The sequence below is a fragment of the Pocillopora damicornis genome, chromosome 7 (genome assembly GCF_964200805.1).
Source record: "Pocillopora damicornis chromosome 7, jaPocDami1.2, whole genome shotgun sequence".
Classification (NCBI taxonomy): Eukaryota; Metazoa; Cnidaria; class Anthozoa; order Scleractinia; family Pocilloporidae; genus Pocillopora; species Pocillopora damicornis.
Genome location: NC_142676.1, coordinates 3,705,100 through 3,723,436, shown reverse-complemented (window position 1 = coordinate 3,723,436; position 18,337 = coordinate 3,705,100). Strand labels below are relative to the sequence as shown.

Sequence of the window (18,337 nt, the reverse complement as noted above, 5' to 3'; positions counted from 1 at the left end):
GCAGTGTCCTCCAGATCATGGCAGATCTCAAGGTCCCTTAGGTCCCATTGGGTCTTCACATGCTCAGAGTCTGCAGGGTCTTCAGGGTCCAACAGGAATTTAAGGTCCATAAGGTTGCAAGGATGAACCAAGGTAATAATAAGTAGGACTCGGAACCCGCCCGGCTTGGGAACTCCCACTGAAGAAGCTAAACAAGCTCTCGGATGGAGGTGTCTTTAGTTCAATTAAATTTTATAACTTTCCTATAAATTTCAAGTTTCGGATATTTAACCTGACGTGGAAAGAGGTTCGTTGAAAACCTACTCAAGCTAACACTAGTTGGTACAACCGTGCATTGTCAAGTGTGTGTGTATGCGTGTGCTGAAAGTGGCCTTGACAGTTCATCCAGAAGTCTTTGTATATTAAATTGATAAAGATTCAATCGCTGATCGCACGCAGGTCACAGAGATATATCGACATTTGTAAATATACCAAGCCAAGATATTTATAATACACATACGAAGGGCTAACGCTAGAAACGTCAGCTTTGAAACTCTTTATGGTGGCCAATTTACATTATCAACGCAGTTGATAAATCTAAATTATCTAGCTAAACTCCCCCGCCGACGCAGCACCAGAGTTTCTTTAGAAGCTCACCCTTTATTAAGATATTCATAAAAGCTCTTATGTCAGTCGTTGAAAACTCAGTCAGCAATTGGGAGTGACAAATATTTTCTTTTTCTCAACAGAAACTTTTAAAGGCTCAAAGTCATTGATGTATTGTTAAACAATCCATATTGAAATATTGAAAAATGAAGTCCTGTCAATCAAAAGACAAAGAATTAAATTTTTAATAAAGGAGAGACAAATTCGCACCATTTGTCCCAATTTATTTTTTAGGTCTGTGACATTATTCATGCAAAATCAAATTGCCTGCTTCTAAACCTTTTTTCATAGATTTCGAGAGTCGCAACGAGTTATTTGATAGACCTTGCTCATTGAAATAGTTGAACGATAAACTTTCTGAAATACGTCCAGCAATGTAAAACGCACTGTTTTAGTGTTTTACCGTCATGTTTAAACTTATGCATTACCAAGCAACCCAAGACAGTAAATTTTGTTTTTCTAACTTATATTTAGATCAGTTTCTCTGATAATTATTCATTTGCCCACTTGCATTTAATGATCCCCAGTCATCGACATACGAGTGGAAACTTGGTTCTTCTTAAAGAGACGCTAGTTTTAACAAAAAAAAGGAAAAAAACGTCGAGAGGCGCGAATGGGAAAGGTAGCCATTGTAAAACGTCAGGGTATATTAATCAGGTGGCGTTTAAAACGTCGACCTCGAGTTCGATAGCTTCCGATTGACTTTGTGCATGCTTCGCATAAAGTGTTATAAGAACGTTCCAAAATGCCTTTTCTTGCCTTTGATGTTGTGTGAAGCAAAAATTGGGCATAGACAACCTTAAATTAGTTTTACTTCTTCAAGGATGACCGCTAATGAGCGGCTTGGCTGGCTTTCAGGTTAAAGAGGATAAAGGATAAGTATCTTTGACTGTGAAAGGCCGCACCTAATAAAAGTAAATGAACTACGGAAAAAACTCCTTTTATCTTGCATGTAAATGTTTCCTCTTTGAATATTCAATTATTCTTCGGTTTAGTTGCGGGTTTGATCTTGGACTAATACGGAGAAGAAAAACAGGAAACAAAAAAAATCTCCCCTTTTGTGTTGAAAAGGATCCTTTAGGAAAAATTGGCTTGTTAATTTTTATTGAAATACCCCGGTGTTTCCTTAATATCATTGTATTACTTCACGGACTTCTTTTTTGCCATTATGACCAATTAAAATTGAAAAAACACTGAATAACGTCACAGCCACTTTTATTCTCACATGTAAGCGGCTGAGGCTTTACAAAGCTTTACCAGCAAGAGTTCTTTTGTCAGGTTTCCCTTGGGCTGTTACAGACTACGTTCGCTACTGAAAGTTTTATTTCAGGTTTAACCAGTCGACCTCTAATAACGTCACCGTCTTTACTAACATGACCTTAAGGGTTAAGAGGTGGGCAGAATGTTGTTAAACAAAATTTTAAGCTCTCACGACTTTCGGATGCCTTGAGGGTTAGTTTCGTTTGCTTTCTGTCATTAAAAACTCATTACATTCCCGGCACGTAGGTTAATATTTTCTTAACGGGTAAAGGTGTTATTAAACTTCGTGATCACCGCGGCGTGACTAACGTTTAGTTATATAGAGTGAGAAGGCTCCTTTCTGTTAGTTGCGATTTGTCTACATCTTTGACACAATGAACTGAAATAAGCCGGTTTTGGAATGGCCTCCTCAAAAACTCGTGCGTCATGCAGTGGTGGACCTTTCGCTGTTGTAAATCCTGCCTTCCAAAATTGGTGCCACGATGATGGTAAAAAGGACAGAAAAGGGTTACTTACATCAATAGCTGACAAAAACTATGGAGCAAAACGGGTGTTACCGCATGAAAACAAGTTTTCACCCAAAGAACCGCAGAAAACGAGCCACGAATCTTCAGGTGCACTCAGGACAAACCGATTTCTGTTGTGGCTGATGGTGTTTCTTTGCCTTGTGTCAACGGCAGCACTTGCGCTAACAATCCTGATGTTGTTCGGTAAAATTGGCGATCGATGTAGCTGTGAAACAAACCTAGGTAAGTACGTAGAAAAAAAAATCAAATAATAAACCTACTTAGAAATATTTCAATTACATTTACTGGACTTGACGACTATTACAAGGATGCAATGCACACTTTGGCTACAGTACAATTCTATACCTTCGAACGTTCGAGTAAATAGGAATCCATCAAATATTTTCTACTGAGTCAATAAAAATTTTCATAAATTCATTCTTTTACACATGGTAGGAAGAGCATTTATTGATGAGTCGCTTTTAACTCATCATGTGGATAAAACAGGTGGAACTTTCGTTTCTTCACGTCTCAAAGCGTAAAACCGCGCTCATTACATGTGGAAAAAATAAGAGCCGTCGGGAGTATTTTTCTAAGAGACCGGGAGTTTAGAAAACTCAAAGAGTTACTTTCGTACGTGGTTTGTGTTAACTGAAGGTTCTTAGAACACGCATCGATCACTGTTACCTATGAAACTAAACCTTCTGGGTTTTAATCGCCATGTTTGAATGACCTTATTTATTTTTTTTAAGACTTGACCTTGGAGTGATACACGTCGACTAATAACATCTTTTAAAGGGGTATTTGTCTACAGTAGGAATCTACAAATCTTAACACCAAATACATTTTTTTTTGTAATAAGTTAACACGTCTAAAGACGTACCTAATTGAAAAGGAAGTTTCGACCACAGTAAAATGTGTCTAACGGCTACCTTTAAAGCATCGCCTGTTAACCTTTTAAAGTTAAGTTCAGAAGTTAACTCAAGATAAAAGAATGTTTTCGAGTTTATATAGATGAAAACTGAGGCATGCTCCACTATTTCTTATGAGGAAATTAAGTCCAGGATAAATGAATAGCGACAACGTACAATAAGCCTTCGATGCGTTCGGAACAAATGAAATCGTTTGAACTTTACCGCTCCATTTCGTTTTATTTCATGTTTGCGTATTATCTATTGCTACACTTGTCTATATTGATTTTGGTTAAGTATGGCAATATTAATTTTCTTATCTGCTTAGCTCTCCCATTGAACAATCGTTTGAAAAATGCTTGCATCCTTTGTTTGAAAAGTTGCCCGATCACGGTTTATTAAATCTCGAAAAATTTCGTCAATTTTCACGATTATCATTTGAACCTGTACTTATCTAATCAAATCAAAAGCTGTTTTGTTGTTTTCCTGTTGTTCCGTCTCTTTCAACTTTGATGTAGTTTTGCATGTGCCAAGGAAGCACTCAAAATAATCTTGACTCAGCTCTTTATGAGTGCAGTCACTTACGGCTCTTGTGTCTGTATTTTTACGATTCTTAGACAGACCGGAATTTCATGAAAACCACAGCGCAAATAACGTTAAAAATAGTCTCGAGCGAGCACAACGATTTCCTAGAAAATAGCGCGCCTTGCCGGATTAAAAATTAATCGATTGTCATTCATCCTGTTGCACCCAGGCTACCTTCACTTTGACAGCGCTATTGACAAAATTTCTTCCCATTCAAATGTTTTGACGTAAAGCGATCTTTGTTTGAAGAGCACATTTTTCTAAGGTTATTATGAAAAGGGAAAATCTTGTTGTGATTACCCTCCATAGCTTTTTTTCCTGCTTTTTTTAATTTAGTCCTGTACCAAAAGTACAAAAGTTTCGGTCTGAAGTGGAGAAGGCGAAACAATAATTGTTTTTCAAGGCTCACTGAGTGTTTTTCTGATTGGCAAAAACATCCCACGACATACAAAAGATTAAAAATGCATCAAGTGTTTATTTAACGAGTTTATGAAACGTAAGTGCTTATAGTCAAAAATGAAAGTCCAGAATTTTCTTGATTGAAAAATTACGGACGATTTCAAACTAAATTGAATCGTTATCTAGCTCAAGAGACCAGGTTTACGACAAGCATCTTTTAACCTAAACTGTACATATAAACGTTTTATTGATACGATCAAATAATCTGGGGTGATGAATATCCACAAATGAAATGTTTATGTCAGCGTTTATTACATTTCGCCCCGTTTCTCGAAGAGCGGATCTCAGTTTTGTGTGTTGGACCTGAGATCGCGAATAAAAATGTTGCTTATCAATTTATTGATCGGTGGTTGTTATGTTCCTTCTTCATCAGTAGAAGATTTTGATTGAAACAATTGTTAAATAACCGCTTCGCTCAATCAAACGGACAATGACCGTCTTCATTTACTGTATTATATGTAATGGCTGACTTTTTTCAGAATGTTCTGTCAGACGAGAAAATTGATTTTCGTTACCTTATTGAGAGCTGGCATTTTTGTAAAAGATTCTACATTGGTGAAATAGGAGCTAGATTTTTTGCATTTTTTGTTCACTTGAATAGTGCACTTTCAAAATTTTTAACTTACTTTTATACTGATTAGATGCGAACTAAACCAGTTATGCAGATAATGAGTCATTGAGACCCATCCCTTTCATTAATCATGTTGAAATGCTCAGTGCTGAAATTTTCCTGCTCCTCTGAGCGACTGCAAAGTTTCTTTTACTCATAACATACAATGATCAATCTTTTACGAATTTCTGAAGTATACAGAGCAAATATCACATGCAAACAATATGCAATACGCCCTTTCCCCTCGCCAGTATCTTCTTTTACTAGACGACAACGAAGAGAGAGTCTTGCAGTTCTTTTAACCGAAGGGTATGTTATTCGTTAACAAAATTAACGGTCTTTTCAGTCTCTGCGAAAATTTCTTTTCTTTTGACTACATGCTACTGAATGTACAATTTTCAAAAGAACGCTGCCCATCAAGAGTTTAATTATTAAGTAGATAATTATTCCATTGTATCTACCGGCTAAGAAGCGTTTCATGGTATATCTACTGTTTTCTTAAGTATCTCCATTAGCTCATGGGGACAGTCAGATTTCGGCCAAGGTGACGTCTCTAGAGCAAAAGTTGTCAAAACTACAGAACGAACAGGTAAGAGTATTTCTGTTAAATGCATGATGTACAAGAACTAAATTTCATGTACTACCTGTCTGATGAGAAGCCAAAGCTGTTACATACCCTTATGGATTCCCCTGAAAGACAAGACAACCGTGAACGGGCCAAAACAAAATCCAAATCTTAATAAATCGTCTTAAGAAAGGCAGCGTTTTTTTTTTTATCGTTCGTATATTCGTTGTTTCTTTATTACTCATTCAATTCCTTTCTGGATGTTCTTCAAGTCGGAAATGCTGCAACGAGCAGAGAACCCAGCAGATGTTACCTCAGCGTGAAGCCCCACAGATTAATAAATCTAATGAAGCAGAAACATTTTGTCTTGAATATAGTCAGGATTGACGCGAAAAAGTTACTGGAAATGCCTTCCTCGTCTCTGCCCGTTTGGTAATGTCTAACAGCAGAGCTAATTCAGTTTTTTAAATCTTTGGTTGCGACAGGTTGTCTCGCCTAACGTGACTGGAAGTTCTCAAACTGAGTTTACCGTTACGGTATGCGATTCTAGCTATCTATCTTTTGAGTTGAAAATGGATTACAGAGAAAGTTTCCACAGATTCTTTAGGATTGAATTTCCTATTGAATGTTTATTATTTCACACACCTGCATGGAATCATATCCCACGGGTGCCTGTTGCAAATACTATGCTTCCTCGAAATTATAATTGACATTCGTTGTCCCATTTCGACCCTTCTACCAGTGCTCTCAAAATTATTTTCATGTCTTCCTGAGTTTGGGCGACCGATAAGATCAGATGGAAAGTGCTTCACTGCTATCTCTATGTAAACCCTTCTCGCTGAGCAACTTTAATTTGTTTTTTGTTTGCAGTATAACCAGACGGCTACAAGACTGCTTCAACAAGAAATTGATTCACTGAAGGCCCTGGTGAATGACATGAATAGGACGATATCTGATAAGGTGTGGATGACATGACTTAAACATTAGCTTTATTTTTTATTTAAACATTAGGAAACAAAATAAATGTTTTTTACATCCAGACTGAGATGAAGCGCTATGAAACCTGCATTGCCCTTTCGTTCCTTAACTTTGGTGAAAAAACAATCGTGCTGATTTGGCGACAAAAATACAATGTAAACTTAATGCAGACCGGCTTCGTGGATAAACTAATATCAAAACTACTGCAGCAAGTGAAAGCCTTGGAATCGAATTCATGATTTTATATGTAGTTCCCATATGTTACAACCAGTTTTTCCTCATTTACCAAGGTGAATCACAAAAGACTAAAACAAACAAAAAACGATCAAAAACATCACAAATACGAAAACTAACTAATTCATGTGATCATTATGCTAATCGTTCCTTAGATGAACCGAATCAGTTCATCTGGAGTTAGGGCTTATACCTTGGCGAACCAAACAGAGGAGATTTTTAAGAAATTTAAAAACCACACCGCAAGCTCTCTGACATCGGTAAGTACTGCAAAATGATTTATAGCTGAAATTAAGAGATCCTCGCAGCTACGAACACTACTGAAACGAGAAGTTGTAAGTAGGACCCGAAAAAAATTCAGGCCCGTACGGGATTTGAACCCATGACCTCTGCGATACCGGTGCAGCGTTCTACCAATTGAGCTAACAAGCCAACTGGGGGCTGGTAGCTGGTAGCTCCCAGTTGACTCTCCACGGCAGTGCAAATATATGAATTTTCATATATCTAAAATCATGATTTATAGGTCTTTACAAAGTTTGGGTCAAGATGTTATTGGGAAAGATTTTGAAGGTAATTGCTGTTATGAGCATTTAAATCCACGTAACCTCATCGTGTAAATGGTATTCGAATCTTCCGTTTTACTGTTATTTGATACAGCTGTTACATTCCGTCCGATTTATGCTATTTGTTCGATTGAGTTTCCCAACAGGAAAAAAAGCCTGTAAATCTGATAGGGAGTGGTCAGAGGGGTTTATTAACAATTCATGTTTCAGATCGTATTCATTATAGCGAGAGAAACTCTTGTTAAACGGAAAATTGACAAATGAAATTAACTTTTTGGCCAAAAAGCGAGTATTCATACCTTGAAGGGAGGTAAGTTGTTATAAACCATAACAAAAACTTCCTGCATGCTTTTCCTTTTCTGTCTTTATTAAAATTTCTGCATCAGCAGAAAATTAGCGCCGGATAAACCTTTCTTCTTGAGAAGAATTCTAAGAATCAGGCTTAATTATCTCAGCAATATTTCACCGTGAAAATGCCATGGGTGGAACAAAGCTGTGTCCCGTTTTAAAGATAACGATTTGCCAAAACATGTCAGAAGACGTTGACGTTATTCGATGTGTTTTTCTCTTTTTTTATTTTTGTTCAAACAGTTGATAAACGCAACAGATGGACTAAAACAAGAAGATGTGAGGCTGAGGACACTTTTGTCAGAGTTTAACACCACCCTCTCTATCAAGGTACGTAGCGAAAGCGAAATTTCCAGGTAACTAATCAAGCGTAGATATTACGCTATTCGCCGCTGGTCTCCTGGCGATAATCAGTTTTCAACTGCCATCCAAGCTAAAGGGATGAGGAAGGGGCTCAGCCTCGACGAGGTTTCTTTGGTTCCCCAGGAAGTTCTGTCACAATTAGCGTTTGTTACTTCTGATCCGGAAATTTTTTTTTTCACCTTGATGGTTTTCTCTAAGGTGGTATCAGGTCGAGAAATTTTTACAAATCCTTTTTTTTTCTTTAATAAAAACAAATCAATTTTGCGTCAAGCAAGTATCAGTATCTTTGAAGGGAGGAAGGGCTTTCACACAAATTAAAATTAAAAGGAAAGGAAAGGGGAAAGGAAAAGAAAGATCAAGGTAGGAGCCAACAGCAAGTTCGTAGCTGTCACGCGTTCAGTATGTGCACTGCTGCCCTTTCAAGTCTAAATCAATGCACAAATTGTGGCATTTTTCAAAACATCATGTTGCAGATAGAAAATGTTAGTAAGCTCCAAGGCCCAATTGGACCACGTGGTTTCAACGGCTCTCAAGGAGCGATTGGACCAGTCGGACCTCAAGGATTCAATGGTACACAGGGTACCCAAGGGGTGATGGGCCCTCCGGGGTTTAATGGATCAGAAGGACCGCCAGGGCCTCAGGGACCCAAAGGAGCAGGAGACTTCTCCCAGTGTGAACACAAAACTGAGGGTTTGTCTGGAAGCCAAGCTCCAATCACCAGCAACAGTATAACAAATCCAGTTAAAGTGATTAAGAGTGAACCAATTGTAAGTAACTTAAAAGTTACTTAAAAGAAGTTTTCAAATTAGAGAATAGTCTTGTTTAGTCACAGTTTTTATATTCGATTTCTTTTTTTTACCTTTGCAGGGTAAAAAGATTGTTGGTGTCTCATGTTCAACAAACCATGCTCAGCTTTATCTGCTCTCGACCGCAACAAATAATAATCAGTTGCTCTACTATTGTAGCTGTTATGGTCATCATGGAACTGGCCAGGTTTCTATTCAGTGTGTCATGCATTACTGGGAATGTCCGCTGACCACATGAACACGAAAACGATTGGTGTCCTGACTGGGTGAAGAATCTTTGCAATCAATTAAAAGGCCCAACTTCTTTCCTTAATTGTTATCGTAGTTTCTAAAAGAAAAGTCAATATAACTTTTCCGCAACATGTTCGCAGAATTTCTTTCATTCCATCTTCCATGGTTTACTTGGGTATGTCCCCTGAAAGCCAGGGGCGTCAGTTACAGTGGGCTTAGCGGCAGTCGTATCTGAATAAAATACACCTTGGTCATGGTGAGGTAAAACAAATGAATATCTATTTGGCTTGGTTTTAAAATGTCTAACAGGGAAAAATGCTAAAAAACTGGGTAGCTAGCGGATTTTAAAGAAATAGGTAAGGTTAAAAGGACTCCGTATTGGAAATCTTAGAAAGAGAAAGTACTGACCAATCCGGTTCCACGAATTTCACTCACGTGGACATATGTATCCTATGAAGTGAAATTTAGTTTTCCGATAAAACATTCAAGAAACATGCGATTCACACGGGTCCTTACTTTATTACTGAGAGACCAGAAAACTTGACTAAAAAAAAACAAGATCGATTTTGATTACTTCAAGAGTAATGCATTAACAGGAAAATTTCTTCTTTAATCTTAATCCTTTTCTTGATATGATCCTTTTATTAGGGTGTTTTAAACCTTTTAACTTTTAAGAGCTGATTGTGAATTCTTCCATCTGGTTGCGACTCATTTCCTTGTAAATAAGTAACGAGATGTAGGTGTTATAACAAGATAACATCTCTACCTGATAAGTTTATTTATTCTTATTAGCAGTTTCCTGGATAATGAATGGATTTTATTGAGAGAAGCTACATGTTAATCACTGCTGAGAGTTAAAGGGTCAACGAGTGTTACAGTTACGAATTTCCGCTCAGTCCACGGTAGGTGGCTTTTACTCCCTCTTTTCCGTGTGTATCGCGGGCTCGGGTTTATATGGCGAGGGGACTGTACATGTTTTCAAGTCAGTGAAATAGAAGTCTTTAACCCTTTAACCCACAGAATCTGATTGCTTATTCTCCCCTCTAGCTGCTACACATTTTTCTGTAAATAAATTACGAGAATTTGGTTTTAGATCAAGATAACATCTTTTACCTGTTAAATTTAAGTATTCTCATCACCTTTTTGCTGAATAATACATGGATATTGTAGGGAAGAAGTTACTTGTTAATGACTTCTGAGAGTTTAAGGGTTGAATTCAGTTTTACGAAAACGTGTGAACACGAAGAGCTTCATAGCGCCAATATATTACGTTATGCCGGTTAGAAACCAATTGTGGCAAACACGGTAAAGTATTGGTACCATGTAGCTCTTCGTGAATTGAAAGACTTTTATTTTCAGTCACTTTTTTAAGGAAAACAAAAAAAAATAGTAGCTTCGGGTTAGGTAGGGTTCGAGTCATCGAGGTGGATCTTGAATTTCAGTTATCCTGTTAACCCGTAATAAGGAGTGATGTTTTTGCTATTATTGTTCAATCAAAAGCCGTTTTGATTCATTTAATTTGTTTCAGTAGAGCTTTTTGATAAGAATGTTTAGTCTGGGAAGTTTAGCCAAATTTATATAATTATATAACAAAAAAATATAGGCTGAGATGTTCATCGCAGAAGTAGAGGATATTTTAGATTTTATTTTATAGTTAAACTACTCTGCTGATCGAGTGATTCTGTGCACGTTATTCAACTGTTCTTTAAGGGTGTGACTGTTTTAAAGTACAGTTGTACTGTTTATTGGACGTCTGGCACGTGTACATAGAGCTATATGTTACTTACACAATAAAACTGAAACTTGGTTTTCAATACGCTGTATGCAATTTTCAAATTTCTGATGAAACTAAACTTTATTGGGCTTTCGAGGGCTTTAATTACGTTTTCATAAATGTTATCACGTTCATAAATCGCGATTAAAGGTTGGAACGTGTCAATCAGTCATGTTCTGACACTTAAGCGTTTATTGAACGCCGTTTTTATTTAAAGCTCGAGTTATCGGGGACCAAGGGAAAAAAGTAGTAAATTAGTAAAGTTAGTTCCGGTTAACGAGTGGTTCAATTAACAAGTACAAGGTAGCTGATTGTAAATGACTTGACATCTAGTGACAAGTGGGATTTTGTTTGAGTTTGCGGGGTTCTGTTGACAAGGAAAAGGAGGAGGGGGGTTTTATTTACGACCTCTCTAGCCTCTGTATTTTACAAGCTGATAACGGGCTCCCACTTTCCCCTTAACAACGATGATTGTCTACTGATAAATGATATTGCTGCTGCTTCAGTCAAAACGAATTCAAAAAAGGAAACTCGAGTTTTCAGGGGGTCAGTTTAACGTCAGATATCTAGTTACGCTCGCGTCTACCTCGCCAAACCTTCCAAAATACAACAGGTTAGAATTTTCACTTCACTTTCTCGCTGTTTTCATTATTTCACCATTCAGTGACTTGTTGAAATTACACTTATTAGAGATTTTACTTTACGATTCTGTTCGTCAAGTTTCTCTCGCCTTTCTCTTTGGTTAAAATTTGACCAAAACCTCGCTCATTCGGTGCTAAACGACTTGGTCTCACCATATTTTTAACTTTTTACCTTCGAAGACGCAAATGGGCAAAAAGTTTGTTTGCGTTTTTTTGCACATTTTATAAAAATGAAGTGGTCAAGAACAAAAGGTAATTCTTGAAAAAGACATCGCAGAGAAGCAGACGTTTGAATGAATTATTTCATCACAATACCAATACGTGATAATTGTCGGTAAATTTCAATTGCTGGTAACAGGAACTTGTCATCATGCAGAGAGTGATAAATGATATTTAAAAACAGATTTTCGTCTTCATCTTTAAAATGAAAACGAGAAAATTTTTTTTATCCTTTTCTTCAGCGAAATATTAATCGCAGACTTCTCAGTTCGAACAGCGAAGAATATATATTGATTTGTCTCGATAAACACCAAAGCTTATAAAGAAAGAAAGTTTGTTATAATCGAATAGAAGTACGGTTGTTATGCCCTGCTTTGTTCACAGTAACCCTAACCCTAACCCTAACCCTAAACCTAAACCCTAACCCTAACCCTAACCCTAACCCTAAGCAAGAGTTTATTTAGGCCCTGGAGAAACGTCCTGAGACACATTACGAAATCACAATTGACTGCAAGGGCTAATTTTATTTCATACCACAGAAACCGTTCTACAGAAGCAATATGATCTCACACCCAGTGAATGTTTCTTGATTGTGTAAAACATTACTGGCCACTTGCGGTGAACAATCGTTACATAAATAAATTACCCTAGGAATAATGTGGGCAGAGATATTGTAAGTGTATCAAGCGTGAAATTTGTGCTAATAAGAAATTTGTTCAGAGCACACTCGACACGAGTCCTCTTAACAAGAGCTTGACTACCACTGTGAAACGGAAAGGTTCTCTTCCGCAATGCAGGCTAACGGGGGGCGAATTGTTGTAAACCCATCTTTTCAAGAGTGGGTTTACTTGGTTGAAAAATCTCCCCACGCTTTTCAAACTCCAATGAAAAGGCAAGTTACGTATTGTGTAGAGGAGGAAATTGGTCAAAAAGAATTCGAAATTAAAGACGATCCGTGGAAACAACGCGATAACCAAAGTAAAGTTGACTTTGTTGAGGCGAAATCAAATGGACGATACTGTCGAGCAGCAATACTGATGTCCATAATCATTGGGTCGTTGATGTCGATCGCTGCATTAGCGCTGGTTCTGCTGATGTTGTTTGGGAAAGTAGGAGCAGGTTGTGGGTGTCAGTCATCAAGTGAAGGTTAGAATATGGATAAAGATCTAACTTGAGAGTGTCAACATATGTAAAAGCTCGCCAGGACATATTCTGGATCTCGAAAAATATAAGTGCAGTCGCGGTCCAATTATGTTTTGCTATCAGTGCTAAGGTCAGTCAAGCAGTTTGGTAGAGTTCAGTTGCTACGATGTACTGTATGGTAAGATGATACGTTGATTTCGCAAAAAATTGCTCCATCTTTGTTTCGCATTAGAACATTGTCATAACAAGTCTGTTCTGTGTTCTGTTTATTGGTGTTATTTTTCGTATCACAGCTATTTAATTGGAAAAAATCGTTGTATAAAAAAATGACGTTTCGGCGACGACATGTCACCATTATCAAATGCAAATTATAGTGAACGTTATATATACAATAGTAAGTGACAAATTACATTAGAACAAACGAGGCGGGAATAAACAAAAGAATGGAAAAATGTTTTAAATAAACAGTTTTGCTGGAATGGAGTCATTTTGAGTGTTCAGAGTCGGTCTCTTTTTCCTTATCAAAAGCATCTGCAAAATTTCCGCACAGCCCCATACTACATTATGCATTCAGTTCTTGGATTGAGAAAACAATGACAAAAACAATAGATTGCCATTGGGAAAACAGATTTGTTTTACAATAGTATGGGGCTGTGCGGAAATTTTACCAAAGCATCTCGTAAATAAGGCACTCAAATTTTCCGTGGCATTTCTCTAAGATGGTAAACTGCTTGTGAAGATTGGTAGGTCTTTGATAGTGTTTATCCTGTAGGTGTTTACCGATGACGGAGTACTTATGCTCCTCCATGCGCAGGTGGAGGTGACGGCTCGTGTAGCCTATATAATTCGAATCACACGAATTACATTGGAATTCATACACAACGCATTGTTGGTTTACAAGTGAGGGCTTTGTTTCCGTAACTTTTAAATCTTCAGAGATTTTCTTACTTGTGAAAACTGGTTGTATTACACGATCGATTTTCTTTCCAAGGTAATTTGGTAAGGTAATTTGTCACTTACTATTGTATATATAACGTTCACAATCTTGTTATAATTTGCATTTGATAATGGTGACATGTCGTCGCCGAAACGTCATGTTTTTATATCGCTACTCTTTATTCTAAAATGTTTCTCAAAACCTCTCATCATCAAAAATAGTTGTCAGATTTTATTTATTTCCAGCACTTGGCTCTATGGCTATAAAGACTTTGACAGCTGCGTTCAGATAGGCGGGAGAGAAGGCTTTTCAAAACATAAGATTACCAGATTCATTAGAGCGTGGAATGATCATGAGTCGACGAAATGAAAAGCATGAATTAAAAATTAGCTCGCACTTATACCTCATGATTGACAATTTACTTCGACCAATGAGAGGACTGTTCAATGTACGATTGACGTCATACCAAAACTGTTTTGTTCGGCAAGATTGCGAGACTGTTTACGGGGAAGCAAACAAAGGGGACAGGAAATACCCTTCAAATACTTAACTCAACAGAAACGTATTCGTAGCTTGTGTAGAGCAGTCAAGCTCTATACTTAATGTTACCTTTCTTTCGTCGTTCAAAACAACAGATTGCATTTCGCCGTGCTTCTGTTTAGTTACAATGAAGAAAAGAAACGAAACAAAACAAAAATAGTAATGAGAACATCATTGACAGGGACGTGATCTCTTGCCAATGCTTTTTTCCTGCCACGAAAAGCAGAGTTGGATTAATAAGAGTGGAAAGATTATTTTTTGTTAAACATAATAGGAAATCCTCTCATTGAAGTGGATGTGGTTTAACTCCAATGTGCTGTTCTGTAATTATTTTGTTTCAAATCTTCTTCAGTCAGTCCCTCCGCTGTTACTCAAAGAGATTTTTTAGCCTGGATAGAGGATCTCCAGAGGAACGTCACAAACCTTCAACGGAAACTGGTGAGAAAATGTAGTATAGTTGATGAATTTTGGTTACGCTTTTTGTCGCGATAAGTCTTCTATTCAGTGTACGCAAGGTCACATTTTTTAACTATGGAATAAGTCAGTTTCCAGATACTTCTTCATTTGCAGGAAAAGAAAACACATGAGCTCAAAGTTGTTCACTTATCGCTTCGAGATCTTGACGGAAAATTGCACAATTTGACAAACAAGGTAATGTATGCTAATAGTCCCACTTTTTCACGAAGAACTTGATTTCGCGGGGAAATTTGATACAGATTCCATCGGAAGTTCATTTTTTTGCTCTTGTTTGCTTTTAAGCTAAACATCACTGAAACAGCCCTCCAGGATAAAGACAACAAATTCCTAGTTCTTCTACAGAACACGACTTCAAATTTTCTTCTCAAGGTAATGAAAGCGATGTGCTTCATTATCGTGTAAATAAGGAACTTTAGAGGAATGCTTTGGGATTACATATTGGGTACTGAGTTAAATTCTCTTCCTGATTGCACAGTGCAAGTTTGGTATTGCAATATTAAACTACAACCAATTCATTGCAATCAACAGTTGACCTGTTATGGCACAAGGTAAAAGAGTATAAGACAAAGAATTAATTTGTCGATTGAGACTGGAGTTGGAAAGTTCAACATCAAGTAAATAAAGGGGGTAAATTTCTAAAGCAACTGTGGTGCTGCGTCGGTGAGGGACTGATAACAAGATAATTTGGTTTTATCAACTGAATTGATGCTGTAAATTGGCCTCTGTGAAAAGTTTCTAAGTTGACCTTACGAGCATTAGTGCGTACACGGAAGGTTAGCCCTTCGTCCGTCCCTCTGACGAAGTGCTAACGCTCGAAACGTCAGCTTGGAAAATCTTCGCGGTAGCTATTTGTATTCTGACTTCAAAACTACTGCAGCAAGCGAAAGCCTTGGAAACGAATTTATAATTGTCTATGTAGTTCCCATATGTTACAACTACAGGTATATTACAAAGTAACCCACAGCCTTAGGAACTGAGTTTTTTCCTGAGTTTTCCTCATTTACCAGGGTGAATTGCAAAGACAAAAACAAACGAAAAACGATCAAAAACATCAAAAATACGAAAACCAACTAATTCACGTGATCATCAAGTAAATCTTTCCTTAGATGAACCGAATCAGTTCATCTGGAGTTGGGGCCTATACGTTGGCGAATCAAACAGAGGAGATTTTGAACAAATTTAAAAACCACACTGCAAGCTCTCTAATATCGGTAAGTACTACAAAATGATTCATAGATCTTTACAAAGTTTAAGTGAGGATGTTATTGGGAAAGATTTTGTATGCAATCGTTGTTATCGTCCACTTTATGCTATTCAGTTGTCCGATTTGAGTTTTGAGACAGGGAAAAAAGCTTTTTATCTGATAGGACGTGGTCAGAGGAGTTTATTACCAATTCATATTTCATATCGTATTCATAACAGGAGCGAAACTCATGTTAAATAGAAAATTGACGAATGAAATGAACTTTTTGGACAAAAAGCGAGTATTTGTACCTCGAAGGGAGGTAAGTTGTTATAAAGCTTAGCAAAGACTCCTTGCGTACTTTTCCTTTTCTGTCTTTATTGTCATTTCTGCATCAGCGGACAATTAACGCTGGATTAAACTTTCTTGCTTGATAAGAATTCCAAAAAATCAGGCCTAATTATCTCAGCAATATTTCACCGTGAAAATGCCACGGGTGGAACAAAGCGGTGTCCTGTTTTAAAGATAACGATTTGCCAAAACATGTCCGAAGACATTGACGTTATTGAATGCATTTTTCTCTTTTTTTTGTTCAAACAGTTGATAAACGCAACAGATGGACTAAAACAAGAAGATGTGAAGTTGAGGACACTTTTGTTAGAATTAAACACCACCCTCTCTACCAAGGTACAAGGCGATATTTGCAGATAACTAATCAAGCGTAGATATAACGCAATTTGCCGCAGTTCTTCTAGCGATAATCAGTTCTCAACTGGCATCTAAGCTGAAGGGATGAGTTTGTGTCTGTTACGTCTGATTCGGAAATGTTTTCCACATTGAAGGTGTTCACTAAGGTGGTATTATGTCGAGCAATTTTTGCAAATCGTCTTTTTTTCTTTGATAAAACCAAATTAACTTTGCTTCAAGCTCGCAAGCGCTGGAAAATCAATGTCATGAAGGGAGTGAGAGGCTTTCACACAAATAAAAATTCAAAGGAAAGGAAAGGAAAGGGAAAAAGAAAAGAAAGATCACGGATACGAGCCAACAGCAAGTTCGTAGCTGTCACGCGTTCAGTATGTGCACCTTTCAAGTTTAAATTAGAGAAAAGAGATACACAAATTGTTCCCTTTATCAAAAAATCATCTTGCAGATAGAGAATGTTAGTAAGCTCCAAGGCCCAATTGGACCGCGTGGTTTCAACGGCTCTCAAGGAGCGATTGGGCCAGCTGGACCTCAAGGATTCAATGGTACACAGGGTACCCAGGGGCTTATAGGCCCCTCGGGGTTTAATGGATCAAGAGGACCACCAGGGCCACAGGGACCTAACGGAGCAGGAGACTTCTCCCAGTGTGAACACAAGACTGAGGATTTGACTGGAAACCAAAATCCAGTCACCGGCAACAGTTTACCATCTCCAGTTAACGTGATTAAGAGTGAACCAATTGTAAGTAAATTCAAAGGAAAGATTCAAGACTATTCCCTTTGTAATTTTGTTGATAACGGAAAGTGTAAAGACGTTTGTCAGATTGTTTGCCATACCCTAACGCAAATGAAAACGTGGGTTAGCTGACGTGATACGCCAACATGGAATCATGCATGCTCATGTAATTGGACAACATATATGTAGGTCCTTTGTATCAGGAATTAGATCGATCTAAGTCTCCAAAATAAAGAATAGATGGTAAATTATTAAACGGAAGTAGTCAAATAGTCTACTGTTTTTGTTGTCAGTCAAGTAATTCAAGTATTTTTTTTATTGCAGGGTAAGAGGATCGTTGGTGCCTCATGTACAACAGACCATGCTCAGCTTTATCTGCTCACGACCCGAATAAACCCATCTAATAATCAGTTGCTCTACTACTGTAGCTGTTATGGTCATCATGGAAGTGGCCAGGCTTCTATTCAGTGCGTCATGCATTACTGGGAATGTCCACTGACCACATGAACGCATGAACCGAACCTTTTTGTGACTAGAGCTCAAATGCCCAAACCATTAGCCCTGCTTAGCTACTCATAACTTCATCCCTGCATGTATACAATAAGTTTCAAAAAACAAAAAAAATTTGATTTGCAATTACTTCATTCTTTTTCATGTCCCATTGCTTTAAACAAGTGAGAGCCATTTTCAATTCCCCTTTTAAAAAATAATTAAAATAGTACGCGCGCTCTGATTGGCCATAAAACCATTTTACATGTGCGTATACGGTTTTCGTTCCTCTTTCATTAGTTATTTTATAAAAGAAATGTAAAATGATTTCCGTGTTTACATAGCCTGATGTAAACACTTGGGAGGTTGGGAGAACACGAGATAAGCTTATCTCGTGTTCTCCCAACTTCCCGCGTGTTTACATCAGGCTAT

General features: G+C 37.6%; 2 protein-coding genes across 2 annotated transcripts; both read left to right on the top strand.

Moving 5' to 3' along the window:
- Positions 1–2,149: 2,149 nt before the first annotated feature.
- LOC149042113 (uncharacterized) lies at positions 2,150–9,196 on the top strand. The gene is made up of 8 exons (XM_089211517.1): positions 2,150–2,654; positions 5,480–5,565; positions 6,027–6,077; positions 6,412–6,501; positions 6,909–7,013; positions 7,908–7,994; positions 8,501–8,794; positions 8,895–9,196. The coding sequence occupies exons 1-8, from the start codon at positions 2,306–2,308 to the stop codon at positions 9,069–9,071; spliced, it is 1,239 nt and encodes a 412-aa protein (XP_089067643.1). The 5' UTR covers positions 2,150–2,305; the 3' UTR covers positions 9,072–9,196.
- A 3,218-nt stretch (positions 9,197–12,414) lies between these two features.
- LOC149042112 (uncharacterized) lies at positions 12,415–18,179 on the top strand. The gene is made up of 8 exons (XM_089211510.1): positions 12,415–12,844; positions 14,671–14,756; positions 14,889–14,969; positions 15,078–15,164; positions 15,902–16,006; positions 16,579–16,665; positions 17,129–17,422; positions 17,741–18,179. Exons 1-8 carry the CDS (start codon positions 12,490–12,492, stop codon positions 17,921–17,923), a joined length of 1,278 nt encoding a protein of 425 aa, XP_089067636.1. The 5' UTR covers positions 12,415–12,489; the 3' UTR covers positions 17,924–18,179.
- Positions 18,180–18,337: the final 158 nt, after the last annotated feature.